The 21,020-nt window shown below is 41.4% G+C and overlaps 1 protein-coding gene across 3 annotated transcripts in view; it reads left to right on the top strand.

Annotated features, from left to right (window-relative positions):
- The window catches only part of furina (furin (paired basic amino acid cleaving enzyme) a), a 153,650-nt gene extending 139,047 nt beyond the window's left edge, over nt 1–14,603 (top strand). For all 3 annotated transcript variants that reach the window (XM_060941075.1, XM_060941076.1, XM_060941077.1), the window contains exons 15-16: nt 809–919; nt 10,670–14,603. In XM_060941075.1, coding sequence (XP_060797058.1) covers nt 809–919; nt 10,670–11,289 — 731 coding nt within the window. In that variant the 3' untranslated portion in view covers nt 11,290–14,603. The remainder of the gene's footprint in view (nt 1–808; nt 920–10,669) is intronic.
- The last annotated feature ends 6,417 nt before the right edge of the window (nt 14,604–21,020 follow it).

Genomic DNA, 21,020 nt, shown 5'->3' with positions numbered 1-21,020 from the left:
ACTAGGCTTGTAACAATTTCAATGCCTATTGATCTAACTCGATTAAAGCGTTTTCCATTAACTTGATAGCTGTCTGAAGGAAGTTTCTACACTGAAAGTGCTGTATAGGCTCCAGCAATTATGGCCAGCAGTTAATCTTGCTGTGAGAAATTGGCTTCCCAGTGCTGTAGACTTCACAGGAAATTAGGAGTGTCTCTTCCTGCATCCTCCTTCCTTTATTCCCGTCATCTTGTTCTGACTGTTTTAAGACTGGTTGGCTTTACTTGTTTTCCTTCTCTGTATCCTGTTATAAATCTTCTTAATTAAATATGGCAAAGTAAATCAGATATGAGGCTCCCTCTTCCCCTGTCCCTTGCGATCAGGCTGTCCAGCCCATCATTCTGCGGATCATAAATATTCACTGAGCCCTGACTTATACTGTTCAACTGGTGTGTGTTACTTGACCTAGACACCATCTATAATGTGAATAATTTAGCTGCATTGATTGTGTTATCCTGATTTAGCAAGCCGTTGACTTTTAGCAGTCCACATTAACTGATTTTTAATGGTGCCAAGTTAAAGTGGATGGAACAAATCAATTTGACATTAACAGTGTTTTCTTAAATAAACATTTAAAGAGACTGTCTGTTCTGTTGTACAATCTGCCACAGCGCTACATATTAATTTTTAGCTGTTTACAACTTGTACAGCTTGATTGCTGAAAAATTCAATAGTGAATTGGTTCTGTGGGCAAAACGTATTGTATAGTAGCAGGTGCGACACTTTTCCTCCGTGTGAATGGATAACTTTTTCATGTCTTGTTCCTCAGGCACTCTGACTCAGTTCATGCTGGTTCTCTATGGCACTGCGTCCACACACAATTCCATCCAGGTCCCTGAAGACGGCTGTAAAACCTATGACCTCAGTCAAATTTGCACAGGTAAGCATTCCACTGCTGAGGTGACGGTGCCCCCTGTAGCCCAGCACCTGTACATGCAATGCTAAGAAATTTTATTGTGCTGAACTGCATGCATTCTTTTGTCTTGCGTCCCAATACACACTCGAAACTGATATTAAAATCCGCCTTGTTTATTTAATTAAAAAGCACCGGCTTGTACTTTTTGAATGCATCTTTATATAAAAGGTACTGTATGGTTTTGGAGGAAAATTTAATTGATGCATTATAGTTAACCAGTCACCATTTTTGCATCTGCTTCATTAGTTTTATACTGGAGCTATGGGGCTAAAGTTACTAATAAGTAATTGACATCGACAAACGTGTTTCTGTAAATATTCATGTACTTGCCTCAGTTTAACCTGCAGTACTGGGCAAAAGCACATGCAAAGAAATGCTGTAGAGCAAAGAATTTCTTCAAGAATGTTTCTAAAAAAAAAAAAAAAAAGTACTATAAATACAAGTCAGTATTTTGTGTGAGAGAGAGACCCTTTGTTTAAAAAAATAAATAAATAGTAGACTGTTACAGTGTGTGCAGTTTTATAAGGAAATGAGCTGTAGGTTTTACGAAGCATCTTGCAGAACCAACCACAGTTCTTCTGGAGACTTTGCCATACTTGCTGCTTATTTTTGTAGTAAAACCCCAGTAGCCTTCATTATGTATTTGGTCTGAAAAGTGTCTCTTACTTGATATGCTGCCTGCTTTACTGATGTTGAAACATTTTTCTGTAACATTTGCTGGAAAATTAATGATTGGAAATCTAATGTCTTTTGTACTGTAGTGTAAACGTCATAAAATAAAAACCTAGAACAGTTTGTAAAAAAAAAAAAAAGGGTGTCAAGACTTTTGCACAGTAGTGTGTGTATATATAGAAGAGAGGGTGTCAAGACTTTTGCACAGTGTCTTATTTATATACACGTGTGTGTGTGTATATATAATATAATATTATATATATATATATATATATATATATATATATATATATATATATATATAATAAAACGCCCCGGGGAAGACCCAGGACACGCTGGAGGGACTATGTCTCTCGGCTGGCCTGGGAACGCCTCGGTGTTCTTCCCGAGGAGCTGGCCGAGGTGTCTGGGGAAAGGGAAGTTTGGGCTTCCATGCTTAGACTGCTGCCTCCGCGACCCGGTCCCGGATAAGCGGAAGAAGACGAGACGAGATAAAACGCACGCATACACGCGTGTATATATATCTATATATATCTCTCACACACACGCACACAAAAAACACACGCATATACATGTATATAAATATATATAAAAACACACGCATACACGCGTGTATATATCTATATATATCTCATACACGTGTGTGTGTGTGAGAGATATATATACGCGTGTATGCGTGTTTTATTTATATGTATATGCGTGTTTATTTATTAATTTATATATATCTCAGCTGGATAGTACAGTGGTAATGCTCACTGACTACGACGCAGGAGATCGGGGTTCGAATCCCGGTCGGGGCAAAAAACATCATCCAGTAAGGGTCCTTAGGCAAAACCCCTCATGATATATCAGCCTACCTCAGGAATGAGTGAAAACATAACTGATAGTCATACCGGCTCAGACATCGCCCGGGTCAACAAGGTCTGCGTCAGTTGCTAGGGAACCAGGGCAAACTGATGAGAAATGGGCTACTGGAACAAGACATCGATGGACGAGGACAGAAAATACGGATTTGCTGGAATGCTACTATACAAGCAATCCCAGAGAGAGGGGATACATGCAGAGAATGTGGGACCATTGGATACTTCGAAACCCACAATCAAGGCTAACAAAGAAACAGCTATTAGCCCAGTGTTCCAACATCCATAATCGAAATCTGCTATCACAACTAGAGATTAATGAAATACAACAACGATGCTACGGCAAGGGGGAGCCAGGAAGACAGGTCAGCGGGGAGATGTCATCATCCCCACAACCAGAGATTGGGTACCAAGCCCCAACAGCTAACAGCCTCAACACGAGCTGCTGACCTGAGAAGGAAGATCTTGACCCAACTGGGAACCTGGAGCCCCCGACGAATACCGAAGCTGAGTTGCCAAGTACCTTCAGAAGATCTACTAGTAGATGTGAATGCTGCTCTGAAGACAATCTCCACAAGAACCATCACTGAGACCAACAAGCTGATACACAGTACAGCAGGGGTCACCAAACTTTTTTCTCTGGGGGACACATTGTCGTTCCTGACTGTGATGGGGGGCCGGGGTCGAGTCAGCTATATCACATAGAATTGTATGACCCAGACAAATATGACCACCAGCAGGCCTCATTGTGTAGTAGAGATTACTAGCCTGGCACGGCCATCCCCACTACTATATCCCCACTACTATATCCCCACTACTATATCCCCCACTACTATATCAACACTTGATTCCTGGCACATATTTGTTTATCTTTACTAGTGGTTTGCAAAAGTAGTAATTGAGTCTTCACACTTTGTTTTAATTTGAAATACCACAGATATTCCATTTATTTGTTTTCTAATAAAAATAACATCAAAGCTGTCAAGGTAAAAAAACATCTGCCTATTTGAGGTGATTGACACTGGCAAAGATGAGTGGAAAATTATAAATTGTAGGTAGGCCTGTTGATATTATTAATAATATAAATAATAATTGTATGCAGCACTTAATAAAGGTCAAATAAATAGGCTTATAAAATAAATACATTTAAAAAAACAGTGAAATTATAATAATATGAGCAATAGATCACAGCAGTTGTGCTGTGTCCTGCACGTCATTGCTCTCATCCATGGCCAAAGCAAAAAACTCGAATTCTGACGCTTTCTCATTCAGCTGGTCATACATGTTGTCCCCCAAATCTTCGGTTCGCCTGGTCATAGTAGATGCGGAGAGACTCACCGCGTCGAGCGCATCCTTCTTGTTGGGACACACCTCCTCGGCCACAGCAAGCACGCATACTTTAACAAAGTCCCCATCAGTAAACGGCTTTCCATGCGTAGCTAGTATGTGAGCTACCTTATAGCTAGCTCGGACAGCAGCCTGGTTGATCTGGGTTTGGCGAAGGAATCCATTCTGTTGTGCAGCCAGTCCGCATTTCATCCTCCGAATCCTGTCTTCTCTTGTTTGCCCTCGCAAACTAGCATACTCTTTGTGGCAGGTTTCGTAGTGATGACGCAGATTATATTCTTTGAAAACCGGCACACTTTCTTTACATACAAGACAAACTGCACGGTCCTTACACTCATAGTTCGAATCACGTGGGAGCCAATGGGAGCTGAGCTCCCATTCCCTCAGGCTCCCATGAAAGAAGCAAACTTAATTTTCTGTGGAAGTCTCTCAAATACGTCATATATCACCATAATAAGCTTGAATAGCCTATATCACCATATAAATAAAACTCATTTCATTTCCGATTACCATGCAGCCATAACTTTGTACTGAACGTGTTATTAAACCGCAACATGTACGGCTGTACTTCACCACCACACCACTATGCGCGCAAACTGAAATTTGCAGCCTGCGAAATCGAATGTGAAGTTAAGTCCGAAGAAGACTTGTCCTCTATCTCACAACGATCTTCCTTTGTTTAACAATATATATAATTATATATATATACTATATATATAATTTGTTTAACTATATATATATATATATATATATATATATATATATATATATATATATATATATATATGCAACACCGTGTGTGTGTGTGCGCGTGCGTGCATGCGCGCGCCTGTGTGTGAAAGCTGTGCACTGCAGTGCGCAAAAGTGCGCTGGTCCAGGAGAGCGAGTATGCATTGCTTTTTTTTTTTTTTTTTTAAATAGAGACCCCCATAGGGTCAAATTTATAATTCGAACCCTGCTTACACTGAACGAAAAAATAATCGTTGGTCCACTGTTCTTTAAAAACTCTGCACTCTCTGTCAGCTTTTCGCTGACCGCTCGCCATTTTGCTGTCCTGAACACTGACAGTTCTCTGCGCGTGCGCTGCCTGTCACTGCTTGATTGCGAGCATATGACGAAAATTCGGAAAATATGAATAGTTCATTTTATAACTAAATATCAATTTAATTGATAAAATCAACAAAATACAAGATGCAGACATGTTATTATTTGCCAAAAAGCAATTTAAAAAAATAGGCCATGACCACTTTTGGGGATTGTCTCATAGGGCCGGTTCAAGTGATGGGGGGCTGGGGGGCCGGTCAAAGGGGGGTGGCGGGCCGGATCTGGCCCGCGGGCCGTAGTTTGGTGACCCCTGCAGTACAGCAACAGTAATCATGGAGATGCTTGGACACAAGGTGGGCTCGGGACATAACAAACAGTATCCACCATGGAAGAGACGATTAGAGGCCAAGATAAAGGCAGCAAGGAGAGAAGTTAGCCAGCTAGCTGAACTACAGAAAGGGAACATGGTGAATAAAGGGGCGCCCAGGAAGTACAACTCACTCTCCATACCAGAGGCACTCGAAACTGCCAAACAGCGACTAACAGCTCTGGCCACCCGGTTGAGGAGATACACCAAGGAAGGAGAGGCCAGGAGAATAAACAAGCTGTTCTCCACTGAACCAGCCAAGGTGTACTCTCAATGGCAGGGGAACAACAACCAGTCAGACCCACCAAGAGCTGAGGTGGAAAAATACTGGAAAGACATATGGGAAAGAAAGGCATCACACAACACCGATGCCCAATGGTTAGTGGACCTAAGAGCTGACCACAGCAACCTCCCAGAACAAGAACCAGTAACCATCTCAATGGCAGACGTCCAAGAAAGAGTGTCAAAGATGAAGAGCTGGACAGCACCAGGCCCCGATATGATCCATACGTACTGGCTGAAGAAGCTAACTGCACTCCATGAACGCCTAGCAGCACAGATGAACCAGCTGCTGAGGGATGGAACCCACCCAGAATGGCTAACCCAAGGCAGGACAGTCCTAATCATGAAGGACCCCCAGAAGGGACCCATCCCATCCAACTACCGGCCAATTACCTGTGTCTGCACAACATGGAAGGCCCTGTCAGGCATCATTGCGGCAAAAATGAGTAAGCATGTGGCTCAATACATGAGCGAGGCACAGAAAGGAATTGGCAGTAACACCAGAGGAGCCAAGCACCAGCTACTGGCCGATAGAACAGTCGCCCGAGACTGTAAGAAGAGACAGACCAACCTGTGCACTGCCTGGATTGACTACAAGAAAGCCTACGACTCAATGCCACACACATGGATACTGGAATGTCTGGAACTGTATAAGATCAACAGGAACCTAAGGACCTTCATACAGAACTCAATGGAAATGTGGAAGACAACCCTAGAGGCCAACTCAAAACCCATTGCCCAAGTCAACATCAAGTGCGGCATATACCAAGGAGATGCGCTATCACCACTGCTGTTCTGCATAGGCCTGAACCCCCTCAGTCAGATCATCACGAAGAGCGGCTACGGGTACCGATTCCGTAGTGGGGCAACAATCAGCCACCTGCTCTACATGGATGACATCAAGCTGTATGCCAGGAATGAGCGAGAAATAGACTCGCTGATCCACACCACCCGGATCTACAGCGATGACATAGGGATGTCATTCGGATTGGACAAGTGTGGCCGGATGGTCTCAAAGAGAGGCAAGATGATCCGGACTGAAGGGATTGACCTACCAGAGGGCAACATAGGTGATATCCAAGACAGCTACAAGTACCTTGGCATCCCACAGGCTAATGGAAACCATGCAGAGGCCACAAGGAAGTCAACCACAGCCAAATACCTCCAGAGAGTAAGGCAGGTCCTGAAAAGTCAGCTGAATGGTAAAAACAAGGTCCGAGCCATCAACATGTACGCACTACCAGTCATCAGATACCCCGCTGGTATCATAAACTGGCCAAAGGAGGAGATAGAAGCCACAGATATCAAGACTAGAAAGCTCCTCACCATGCATGGAGGGTTCCACCCCAAGTCCAGCACCCTGAGACTATACACTAAGCGGAAAGAGGGAGGCCGAGGGCTAGTGAGCGTCAAGACCACGGTCCAGGATGAAACATCGAAAATCCGAGAATACATCAGAAAGATGGCCCCAAAGGATGAACTGCTAAGTGAATGTCTCAGGCAGCAGAACCCTGATGAGAGTGCAGAGGAGGAGGAGGAACAGACAACCTGGAGAGACAAACCCCTACATGGCATGTACCACCGTCAGATAGAGGAAGTGGCTGATATCAAGAAATCCTACCAGTGGCTGGATAATGCAGGACTGACAGACAGCACAGAGGCACTAATCATGGCAGCACAAGAACAGGCCATAAGCACAAGAGCCATAGAGGCCAGGATCTACCAGAGTAGATCAGACCCAAGATGCAGACTGTGCAAAGAAGCCCCTGAAACAGTCCAGCACATAGTAGCAGGGTGTAAGATGCTAGCTGGATCAGCGTACATGGAGAGGCACAACCAAGTGGCTGGGATAGTATACAGGAACATCTGCAACCAGTATGGAATAGAAATACCCAAGTCCCAATGGGCCATACCACAGAAGGTGGCTGAGAACAACAGGGCCAAGATTCTGTTGGACTTCAGCTTCCAGACTGACAAACAGATCCTGGCTAACCAACCGGACATAGTGATGGTGGACAAAGAGCAGAAGAGGGTGGTGGTGATAGATGTGTCGATCCCAGCTGACGCCAACATCAGGAAGAAGGAACATGAGAAACTTGAGAAGTATCAAGGGTTGAAAGAGCAGCTGGAACGGATGTGGAAGGTCAAGGGTTGCGTGGTCCCCGTGGTAGTGGGGGCACTTGGGGCAGTAACCCCCAAACTGGGAGAGTGGCTCCAGCAAATCCCAGTAACAACATCTGAAGCCTCAGTCCAGAAGAGCGCAGTCCTAGGAACATCGAAGATACTGCGCAGAACCCTCAAACTCCCAGGCCTCTGGTAGAGGACCCGAGCTTGAGGATGACATGGATACCACCCCCCCGCCGGGGGGTATATATACACGTGTGTGTGTGTGTGTATGTATATATATATATATATATGTGTGTATATATATATATATATATATATATATATATATATACACGTGTGTGTGTATATATATATATATATATATATATATATATATACACGTGTGTGTGTGTGTATATATATATATATATATATATATATATATATATATATATATATATAATGTATGTATACATATATATACATACACATATATATGCATACACACACTCTATATATATATATATATATATATATATATATATATATATATATATATATATATATATATATATATATAGAATGTGTGTATGCATATATATGTGTATGTGTATATATATATATATATATATATATATATATATAGATAGTGTGTGTATATATAAATAAGACACTGCAAAAGTCTTGACACCCTCTCTTCTATATAGATAGATATATGCGTACACACTAGTAATTTGAAATGAAGGATTTTGTAAAATAGTGAGGATGGTCTATTTTTACAAACGATATTTTTCTGCTACATTTCCCTGTCCAAATTTTATAGGATATTTTCAGTTTTTTCTACTTTAATAAACAGTAGATAGGCTGTGTGACATCATTTAACCTCTGGGCCACACTGGCTGCATTGTGTGTGTGGCAGTTGTGGAACATCTGGTCATTTCGGTGCCCGTGTTAACAGGTGAGAGTACACCGCCTGCATGAGACGCATGTTTCGGGCTCTTCATTTAGATTGTCGTTATGGTGGCCATTTTTCATGTTCGCAGTAAGCAGTGCTGAGCAAAAATAAAGTGAGCGTATCCGTTTTAATCACATTGACCTCATACCAGCAACACTGCATAACTGATACCTTTGAGAGTTTCACTGTCTAGACTGTCAGACATGAAGAAAAATAAATTCTTTTTTTTAACATTTTATTTCATTAAGTTGAGCACACACCTCTCATCTCATCTCATTATCTGTAGCCGCTTTATCCTGTTCTACAGGGTCGCAGGCAAGCTGGAGCCTATCCCAGCTGACTACGGGCGAAAGGCGGGGTACACCCTGGACAAGTCGCCAGGTCATCACAGGGCCGACACATAGACACAGACAACCATTCACACTCACATTCACACCTACGGTCAATTTAGAGTCACCAGTTAACCTAACCTGCATGTCTTTGGACTGTGGGGGAAACCGGAGCACCCGGAGGAAACCCACGCGGACACGAGGAGAGAACATGCAAACTCCATACAGAAAGGCCCTCGCCGGCCACGGGGCTCGAACCCGGACCTTCTTGCTGTGAGGCGACAGCGCTAACCACTACACCACCGTGCCGCCGCATTAGATCCTTAATTGTGGGTTCCCTTTTGAGTCTGGTTCCGCTCGAGGTTTCTTCTTCATGTCATTGGGGATAGATTAGGGATAAAATTAGCTCATATTTTAAGTCGTTCAAATTCTGTAAAGCTGCTTTGCGACAATGTTTATTGTTAAAAGCGCTATACAAATAAACGTGACTTGACTTTTCTCTGTAATGACATCACATGAGTGTTTCAGCTGACCATCACGCCTGTTATTGTTCTGTGAACGGGAGTCAGCTTTAAATTATGTTTAAAGGAAGTGGGTCATCCAAACTGTTACCCTCATAAATTATACCAGTGGTGTTTTCACGTTTTGCTCTGTTTCTTGTCCTTTTGTTTTTGGAAACGCAACATGGATGTTGCCACGTTTTCCTTCCTGAACAGACTGGGATGAAGGTGACCGAAGCAGCCATGGGAGTGTCTTTTTCCAGACTGTGTTCAAAAGCTTAACAAGCTTTTTCAGCCAAATAAATGCATCATAATGTTCTATATTATCAAATTCTACATTTTTTTTTTAAATAGTAAGAAGTAAAAATGTGGCTAATATACCTTTTAAGTGGATTTATAATGCTGCACTGGTTGCAGGTGTTCTGTGGCTAAACCTTTTGTTAGAGTCTTTGGTGCTATACACTTTCTATTCCTCTTAAATGTGGGTCTTTTTCAAAGTAGGCAAAATATATTAATAACCCTTGATATCTGCCTTTTGAACTGGTAGCTCGGTGGTTTTTATACCAATTCTCAGGGACAGCTAGTCCACATTTTTCTGTTTTCAGCAAACAAAGCACAAGGATGCTGTTTGGTATACTGCGCTTATTTGCCTGCCTGTTGGCGAATGTGTTCACTTGGAGCCCCTCTCTAAATATTTAGAGCTGTTAGTGCCACTAAGAATTGCAACCAGGCATTAAGTGTAAAATTTTCACATTACATTCGTTCCATTATTGACTGAATTATGGACTGGGAATGAAACGTGCCTCTGCCTCACCCTGATGAACTCTGTTTTCCTATTAACTAAAATACTTCTTATGGTGAGGTTATTGCATGCCACAGAGGTTAAACACATGGTACTCATTTTAGGCATCAGGTAAATGTGCTAATCACGTGGACAAAGATCTTAAAGGGGCCTTGGTTTCTAGGTCATATTTTCTAATTAACCTGACCAACTGCTTTTAGTGTTTTAGCTGCAATGCACAGGTATCTCCTCTAGCACTTATCTAGTCCTGCTATTTAGTAGACTGGGTATTTTTAGTATGGGAACTGAATTGGGGTGCAGTGTCCGTACGAAATTACTGTTTCTCTGCTATTAGCGTTCACTATACATGAAGGTAATTTTTTTTTTTTTCCAGAAATGATATTCTTAACCATATCAAGGTTTCCATCTCTGTTCAGTTATAATTTGAATTCTTTTTCTCCTTGTATACAGAGTGCAACCCCGGGTTCTACATGTACCAGCAGAGTTGTGTACGCAAGTGTCCTGCAGGCTTCGCATCAGTCTCCTACTCTGAGGTTTCCTTCTATAATGAGGTGGGTCCTGGACTGCATCCAGCCTGTGTACCCTGCCATGAGCTCTGCCTTACCTGCAGTGGCATCGGGCCACAGGACTGCCTCTCATGCCCTCCCAACAGCCACCTAAACGCTGGCACCTGCCAGCACCTGAAGATTCAGCGTGAATCGCCTGATGCTGATTTGTTCCAGTCACGTGGCAGCGCCTCTTCTGGTATCCTGAATCTACAGCTCTCGTCCAGTCTACCTGCCACTGTGGCAGTACTCTGCTGTGCCTTTATTGCAGCCACCTTTGTTGTGGTGTTTGGCCTGCTCCAGTTCCGCTCATATAGCCTCACTAAAGTATACAGTTCTGAAGCCAGCGTGGGATCCGTAATGCGTGCCAGCTTCGGCCTGGGCATGGCACACAACGGCATCATTTCATACAAGGGTATCCCAAGCGTGTGGAACGAAGACGGGGGCAACTCGGAGTCTGAGAATGACGAGTTCGACGTCCACAATGAGAGAACTGCCTTCATCAAAACACAAAGTGCTCTTTAACCCTTTCCCTCACATACTTTTTTCTATCTCTCCTCTCCTCAGCTATTTTCTTTTATTCTTTTTGAAGATACGGTCTTTCACAGGCTTGTCTCCCCTTTTTCTTTTTGATTTGATCCTGCCGTTTGTTTGTTTTCTCATCCCATAGTGGTGAGCTGTAATGTCAGGGCCACTCTGAACACACCCTTTTCTTGCTCACCTGGCCTCGGTGCCTCGAAAGGAAAGCCTCCATGGCTGACTGGCTGGAGGATGAGACAAAAAAAAAAAGATCGTCTCCAAGCTTGCCAGCTGGACTCTCCAAAGCCACAATAAACACAATGATTGTCATTTAGTCTCCTCTTCTTTTTTTTTTTTTTTTTTTTTTTTTCAGTCCCACTGCATTGCCCAATAAGATCTAAGAAAGAAATCCTCTTATTGTGTGCATCAGAAGTGTCTGATCTGACCAAATAGTCTGAGTCTTAATCGCAGATAGGGAATCATTTGTGAATTGTGCTCTTATGCTGGGGTTATTTTCAAAAAGTTGCCCCCTTTTTATATATAAATTATGCTTCTTCTCCCCCCGAATGTTCTCTTGGGACTTATCGAGCCTGGCATAGTTTCATTAATAATGCGCGCACACATTCACAATGCAGACCCTAAGCCTAATTCTCCTGCAGAGAATTTCAAATGGTGAGTTCGTTGTTCTTTTTCTTGAAGGCAGTTTACACTGCTGTGACCTCATGCTCTCTTTCCGACTCCCTGAAGTTAGTTTTGCAGCACTGCTCTGAAATGAACTCCATTTGAGGCCTTGGGAGAAACTCTAGCAGGGTTTCTCAGGATTGCACTGATGAACCCTGAGAAGCGATAAGGCAACTTTGCTTCCTTCGAATGTTAGTTTCATTTGTCTTTATATCATATGTGGACATGGGGAGTTCTGTTTTGGCAGTAAGAGAGTGACTTTTTGCGAATGAAACTACAAGGGCTCAAGTGAACACTTCAATGCAGCTATTGTGTGAGGCAGGGTATCGGAGTAGAATATTCTAGATTAATCTGGTTGGAGAAATGATTAAATTGGGCATCAGGTTATTTCAGTTTGCCTTGAGTGATGTGGTTACTCAAACCAAGTAATGGTTTGGCCTAATTCGGTCTATTCCCTTTATGCTGAAATACTTGTGGTTTTATATAGGTGTTGAGAGCCGGGTTTTAAATACTTTTTTTTTTTTTTTTTTTTTTGAATTAAGAGTAAAGTGAGAGTGCCTGTGTGTGCACAGAAGGCTGTTGGGTCATGGATGGCTCTTTTTGAGATTCCACACCTGTTTTCATATTCAATAATTGTAGCATTTAATAGCAAATGATGGGTGGTTTTTTTTTTTTTTAAACCACATCAGTCTTTTCAAGCATCTTCTAGTAACAACGCAAAAACTCCGCCAGGTTTGTTTTTTGAAGGTATGGTGTGTAAGAATGCAGTTTGGATTAGTTAAAATCCTGCTTCTTCCACAAGCCTGCTATAGATGATATGTACCATATCAAATTCATAGTGCTGTGTTGTGTGGGTTTTTTTTTTTTTTTTTTTTTTTAAATAAATAGCCTTCACTTCAGGTTCAGTCTCTAACATATTAAATTGTCATGTCAAAAGCATTACCATCTCCCTGAATATCTCTCTCTCTCTCTCTCTCTCTCTCTCTCTATATATATATATATATATATATATATATATATATATTCCCCCCCCCCCCCCCTTTCAGGCTGTATGTGTGCTTGACTTTAATTATAGCACTGTTAAGAGCAATAGGATTTTTCTAGAAGTCCTTATCTACTCAGTTGAACATCTTTAATTATAGTTAGTAAGTATTCTTTTAGAGAATAAGACCTTCCATCCTTTTAAATATTCATCAACTAAATCCTGCCTTGGAGATTTATAATTTACTGAAACTTTTAATATTGTTTACCCGTTCTGTGTTTTCATTACCTCCAAAATGGTCATTGGGTTGTCTTTTTTTTTTTTTCTCCACATTTTTTCCTGTTTGTTTTTAATACACCCTATTTCACTTTTCCGAGTTTAATGTAAATGACACGTATATATTCACATTTTCTTGTTTTCCTTTGGATTGAATTCCCCTTTTCCTTTGCTTTTTCTTTAGTGTGTTCTGTCTGGCTTAAATTAATATACACACTGCATTATTTATAGGAATCAGAATGTCAGAGTGCACTAAACAGTATGCATCTGATGAACACTAACTTAATTTCCAAACATGAGGGATTATTTGGGGGGTGGAAATTTATCACACATCTCTATATAATGACTTCATGACATGAAGTGACTTAGACTTTGATTATAATTAATGGAATTTAGTGAAGTACTGAATGAAAGATGGAGTTAGGATCTATTGCCATTCTGAATATAATGTTACAATATGAGCCCTTTGAGATGAAAGATTTGACGGACCTCATCCTACATTCACACTAGCAGGTGAAAAAGCAACAGGGGACCTCATTTCCTTTAAAGAGACATTTTTATTTATGTAAATTGGTTATAAAATGGTGAAGTGGCGAATTCCTTGGATTTGCCTTCTGTCATAATTTTGTATCTGCATTTGGTTCCTGTTTTGTTGCACATTTATCAGTACAATAGGCAGTAATATGGCAGACCTCCATTCTACAAGAGACAAATTTGGAATGACATCAGCAACTTATCACTTGCCAGTGTGATGTTTGAGTTGTGTCTCCATGTTCATTTTTCCATATTATTACCCTAAGTGTAAGTGTTGCTAGTAAGACTAACTCAGCTGGATGTGTGCCGTATTGGGCTGTGGTGTTCAAATAACGATAAGGTCTGGTGTTAAACCAACAACATGGCTTATTCTTATGAAGGTCGTCTTATTAAACCAAGCATTAAGCACCCACAGAGTCCTGCAGGATTATTGGGCTTTGTGGAAGGCATGACCAAAGACAGGAACGTGAAATATGTGCACGCTACACAGGCGAGTAAAACTGCAGGATAGACTCGCTTGATAAATAGGAATTATTTTCATTCTAACTTTTACGATGGGTGTGATCTTGACAGATTCAGTAGAGTCTCTCTCACACACATACCAAACCTGTTTTCCACCATGCACTTCTCCTGTGCCCAGCTTGAAGAGTTAACAAGTCCTGTTGAAAGACATTAGTATATATCTGAAACAACTACTACATTAATATAAAATAAGACCTATTTTTGTGCATTGTCATATTCATGTAATTTAAAGATTTTGCCTTTTTAATTGTTTTCTCCTTTTTATTTAATTGATGTCAATATATGAATTATAGATTTATGAAAAATAAAGATCTATGCAAAGTTATGAAGTCACCTCTTTACTTCTAGCACTGTTTGGTCAGACTTTTCACGTGCTTTACTGTGGCCAAGATGACTCAAATATTTCTTAAAAAAAAAAAGTAACTTAGCTGCAAGAGCAAGATAGCCAAGTGAAATTAAACTCATGACTTCTGTACTACTTTACAAGATGCAAGTGTCTGTATATAGGTTTAGATAGTGAGCAATGACGGATGTGGTTTGAACTGTGGTTATTGTTGTACAGTAAACAATGTCCAAGTTGTTTACAGGACAGGTGTCTCTTGTGTATTTAAACCTCTGTTCTTTTACTCTAATAGAATCGTAAGATAATTATCCTGTGTGAGTGACCCTCAACAATAATTTAGTTTCTGTATTTGCTTTTTTTTATGTACATCTATACAACCTATGAGGTGACTCGCAGTTGCATAGATAATGTTGGGTCTTGTTTTCTTCCTTCTCAAAGAGACACCCCACCCCACCCCACCCCCCAAAAAATACTTGCCAGTGTAGACAATGAGTCACTCATGTACAGCACTAAAGCATGATGTTGGGTGCATAGCTGCAGTTCATAATCATTTTTCCAAGCTGTGTATTTTTGTGCAGTTGCTGTGTTACTCGAGTTGTTGCATTCTATTAATACCAGGAACATGTAATGGAAACGCCAAAAATGGCATGTGAAACCCCAACCACTTTTACAATAACGCAGCATGCTATACCTAGCAGAAGTGGCAGAACCTTTTAAAGTGTTTCTGCAAATGTTTTTGAAAATTTCCAAAGAGCTTTTGGAATGCATTTTAATGCAATGATGCATTTTTAGATTTTTTTTTTAAGTGTATGTAATGCTTTACTGTCATGCTTTAAAATTAATATATGTAATTGGTAACAACCAAAATGAATTAATAAAGCAGGGGGAGAAACATTCATTTTATCACCAAGCACAAAACTAGCAATAAATTGTGGCTTCCAGATCCCAGAAAAAGGCAGCCGTGCCCCAGGGCTCATCTCGCATGACGTCGCATGGAACCTCAGTTCATCTGACTCCGTGCTTGTTTACTCGCTGAAATTGGATATTGTTGGAATCTTGCAAAAATAATGCTGTGAAAGTGCTGTGGTGTTTGAATGTTCAAATTCATAAATGGGATATTCAGTTCATGAATTTGAGAAATGACACTAATCTAAAGCGACAGTGAGGGGGGGAGGTGCAAACGAAGCAGGCAAATTTTATCTCCTACTAATAATCTAGTTCACCACTAGAACGACCACATGGGAATTATTGGAGCAAAAAGAGACCCATTTATTTAATAAATATTTGATCTGACGTCTAGACACTTCGTTGATTTCCCCTATTAAAACACAGTGCACCAGACGCAGGATTATGAGCAACATTTACATGCTCGTGACCTCTGATCTTGTATCTGATGCACTTTAACAGGAAGAAAAATGCACACGCAATCATGAATTATTAACTGAAACATGTTAAATGCTCTAAGATTTACAATATTGCAAGACTCGATTTGTTTTTAGTTTTGTTCAGGAAAACATGAAGAAAGGTAACCACCGCGTTCTGCACATCCATCTATCTCATGCGATACAGAGGAAGACTGTTGTGAACTGGCAGTTTCTCATCTTGGGGGCTGGAAAAGATAACCATTTACTCCGGAATATCCTTGATAATCTTCTGCCCCTTCACCCAACATATAAGAATCCTAATCACTATCAGAACTCTCTCCAGAACGTGATTCTATATCAAGACTGGTCGAACAACTGCTGCACATGGAAACGAAACTGGTACCTGAATTGTTACACACGTGACGTCATGCACCCCTTCTGGATCTTCCGCTTCCGTCTCGGCAGATTCCATAAAAATCAGCTGATCTTATTGATTTTTCATCAATTTATGGCCTTTTGGATCGGCTATGGTTCGAAAACAAGTGGTCAATCAACATAATGATTGTTGCTGTGTACAAGGAAAAAAGTGAGGTTTAGAGGCGTTCATCTAATCTCATTATCTCTAGCTGCTTTATCCTTCTACAGGGTCGCAGGCAAGCTGGAGCCTATCCCAGCTGACTATGGGCGAAAGGCGGGGTACACCCTGGACAAGTCGCCAGGTCATCACAGGGCTGACACATAGACACAGACAACCATTCACACTCACACCTACGGTCAATTTAGAGTCACCAGTTAACCTAACCTGCATGTCTTTGGACTGTGGGGGAAACCGGAGCACCCGGAGGAAACCCACGCGGACACGGGGAGAACATGCAAACTCCGCACAGAAAGGCCCTCGCCGGCCCCGGGGCTCGAACCCAGGACCTTCTTGCTGTGAGGCGACAGCGCTAACCACTACACCACCGTGCCGCCCATTTAGAGGCGTTACGTACACTTTTTTTAAAATTGCCTGTTCCTTTGGAGTTCTGGACTGAGAGATTCAACATAAGGTACCATACATCAGTGTCATGTTCTTTAAAGAATATTGCAAATAGTTAAAAAAAAAAATTGGTTTGCTGTAAGCCTAAGGTTTGTTCTCGCTGTCCAACCCCAACATCATGTTTACATTTCTTCATATGTAGAAAAATATATATTTTTTAACAATTTTAAAAGTTCAGTACAAATTTAACACCTAACAACAAGCTGCTTCTATTTAGGAGTATAACTATCAGATAATTTAAGCAGATTCAGTGGGATCGTCAAATATCGGATTGTTGCCTCGTTAATCTAATTGTCTAGTCACAAATTCGGAGATATTAAATTTCCTTATGAATGGAAATGATTTAAATCTTTGAGGTTTTGAACCTACTTCCATTCTTGCGCACCCTACTTTCAATCAGAGACCAAACTGCTGCCATTTACTACTTTTAAATAAATGCAAGTATAAAAACATAACTTCAGTATCTCAAAGTAGATTGTGACGGTTATCACAATATTGATTTTAAATTGTCATATTGCCCTGCCCTGGTATATATGCCAGAGTAGCATCCTAGCACTTAATCCGACCCTGATGTTTATTTGTGGTTCTTGACTCTTTTGGATTCTGCCCCTCCTGTAAGTCACCCTGAAACTGTCAAATGTATTAATGTTATTACAAATGTTATAGCTTATTTATTATACATACAGCTGAACCCAGTTGAACAAATTAGCAATCTTGTAAATCATGATATATTTTGAAGGACACTGCAGTCAGAAACAGATACCAAACTACTTTTCCTGGTCTCAGTGGAGGTACAGTATATCTTTTGTACTTTTATAAATTTTACTGAGAAATGTGAATATAGTACACTTGCAAAATTGGTTTAAGGTGCATATGATCTTAAAACCCCAATGAAATAGCTTGAGAATAGTCATTTGATTCTGTTTGTTGATGTATTTCCTTTTGAAACAGGAACTGTTTGATTTACATAATGGCCAACAATGTTCACCCCACCAAATCTAAAGAAGAGTGAGAAATCCTCCACTGCATTAACAAGGACAATATCCTAGATAAGATGAACGATGTTTGGGCTGAGGTCAACCGTCAGCAGCGCAGATGGTGATGGAGCTGCAGGGTGATGGGGAATGTATTATTAATTACTTCTGGAGAGTCCCTGACCGTGTATAAACACACCTCTGAAAAGTACCATAACTGCCAGGTTGAATTAATCTACCCTCTGCAAAACAAAGGAAAATAAAACATTTTGTCTCACCAAGAAATAGTGTGAAGGGAAACACCAAAAAATGCACCCAAAAATCAGTATGTTTGCATGCACACCAACATTCCACTATTATTCTGGATATGACCACATTTGGAGAATTTGATACAGGTCGTGTAAACATCATAGTCAAACTGGATATTCTGAATTTGGCCTGAATTCAGCATTCTCTGACTAAGATATGCTGATGATATTCAGGTTTTAGGCACATTCTTTGGGCATGCGTACGGTGCAGCTGGAACATGCATCTCAATTTTTTTTTTTTAATGGCAGCTTTTAACACACGGCCTTTGGTCATATACAAACCAAATAGACAATGATTTTCAAGGCTGGGATAGAGATGTAGCTGCATGTGAAAGGAATATTAATATTCCCATTTTATTAGCCATGTAAACAGCTTGGTAGGGATATTGTGGGTTTTTTTTTTTTTTTCCAGAATAAGAGCAAAAACTGGAATATTTTGTTCATGTAAATTGTAGTGCATGTTTGTTGCTTGACAAGCTGCTGTAGACCTCCTCGGACTTGAGATCACGTGATCTGAAATGGGTAAACAAATCCAAAATGAGGGTCGCTAATAGCTCTACTCATACTGCCAGTGATGCAATTTGGACAAAAAAAAAAACTTGATAAAATGTGTCCACGATTACTATCGCAAATCATCTTTCAGTCTAGCTGCCACTATCTGCTTCAACTTGCAATTGGTCGCTCAAGTGTTGCGCGACTGCCTGCCTCTACATGTGTCACCCTGCTATTGAGGTTTTTCACCTGACGTCACAGGGTCACGTGACGCCCCGGTGTCCGCCATTTTGAAGGTCAAGCTAGCTAATGTCAACAACAGTAGCTAGTATGTTACTGTAGCAATGTTTACGTTCAGTCATTTGGATGACTGTTAAAACCTTTCAGTCTCAAGTTTTTCCTTTACTGTATTTACTAGTTTACTGTAATTATGATCTGGCAGCTATTTACACCGGATCCAGTGTAAATAGCTGCCGGAGCCGACGTCCGAGCTTGCCGGAGCTAGTGCGCTCGGGCAGGCTGGGAGCTAGTGCGCTCGGGCAGGCTGGGACGTCGGCTCCGGCAGCTATTTACACTGGATCTGGTGTAAATAGCTGCCGGATCATAATTACAGTAAACTAGTAAATACAGTAAAGGAAAAACTTGAGACTGAAAGGTTTTAACAGTCATCCAAATGACTGAACGTAAACATTGCTACAGTAACATACTAGCTACTGTTGTTGACATTAGCTAGTGCTAACAGCTAGCTGCTAGTACACTGCTACAACAGACACCGACCCTAATAATACAGTTTTGGTCATTGCCTGGTAACAGCAAATTTATAACGGGCCATGTCTCAACAGACTAAGAAGTTATTTCAATGACATTTTAATAACATTTTGTTTATCCTGAGGACCGAAAGTAAATGAAAATGTGAACAAACCTTAGATGTAATAAGATGGCGACCACCGGCTCCAGGGATGACCCGCTGATGTAGGCATGTTACCCAGCCTGACACAAAATATTTGTAGGCATCCAAACTCTTGTACGCTTTCAGATCAATACCTGTGTATGGCGATGGGTTTTTAACGACATAGGTATACAGATCATGTGGGCCGAAGTCAGGTAAAGACGAGGGCTTAGTGTACTTCCGTACGTCAGTGAACAATCCTGGTGGAAGCAGGTAAACGTCGTTCTCTAAGCCTGCTAACCTCAATTTTTGCAAATACCTCTCCCTCTGCTCGCCCTGTAAATGCCCTACGTCGCTGGATAGTGAAGGTGTTTTCTGCATCTCGCGCCTTTTTCTTTTGTTTTTCGCTTGTCGCCTTCCTCGCATTCAAACTGATTCGAGCCGTGACGTCCAAAATGGCAGCATCACATGACTTGGTCACGTGGGTGAAAAACCTCAATTCACATCAATTGGAAGCGAATTGCCGCTGAAATCTGAACAGATCGCGATCCACTTGCGTCAACCTGCCTCTACTAAAGACCCTCTACAACACTGCCATTATCTGCGTTGTCATGCGTCAACGCAAGACCAGTCTTATGTCTACCTGCTATTTTGTTATCGCAGGTAGACGCAAGTAGTTGAAAACTAGTTGCAGCCTGCTGTCTGACCTGGGTATAAGCTGCACAATAATGTACTATTGTTGAGCTTTATTTCAGACTTTGTGGTGGTGTAGTGGTGTGCACTGTCGCCTCACACCCTGGGTTCGAGCCCAGCGGCCGATGAAGGCCTTTCTGTGTGGCGTTTGCATGTTCTTCCCGTGTCTGCATGGGTTTCTTCCAGGTGCTCCAGTTTCCCCTACAGTCCAAAGACATGCAGGTTAGGCTAATTGGTGGCTCTAAATTGACCGTGTGTGTGAGAGAGTGGTTGGTTGTCTCTGTGTCAGCCCTGTGATGACCTGGCGACTTATTAGTCAGCTGGGATAGGCTCCAGCTTGCCCGCGACCCTGTAGAACAGGATAAGCAGCTACAGATAATGGATGGCTGGATGGTTCATGAATACAGATAATCCAAACAAATACATGAGGCATGTCAGCGTTTGTTTACCCACGTGACCACAGCACTCCAGTGGAGCCGAAGAGGTCTGGGGGCGGGGCATGTACACTCTCGAGAGCATTTAATTGGATGCGCTCAAGACTAGTACAGGATGAGTCATCAAAAAAAAAAAAATTATTTAATTGCTCGTCACTTCTCTGAAAATTAAAATGAGAGCATCTCCTAAGCTATATTTATTTATT

Source organism: Neoarius graeffei, chromosome 15 (assembly GCF_027579695.1).
Source record: "Neoarius graeffei isolate fNeoGra1 chromosome 15, fNeoGra1.pri, whole genome shotgun sequence".
Classification (NCBI taxonomy): Eukaryota; Metazoa; Chordata; class Actinopteri; order Siluriformes; family Ariidae; genus Neoarius; species Neoarius graeffei.
The sequence above is the reverse complement of the archived record's forward strand: the minus strand, read 5'-3'. Positions and strand labels throughout refer to the sequence as shown.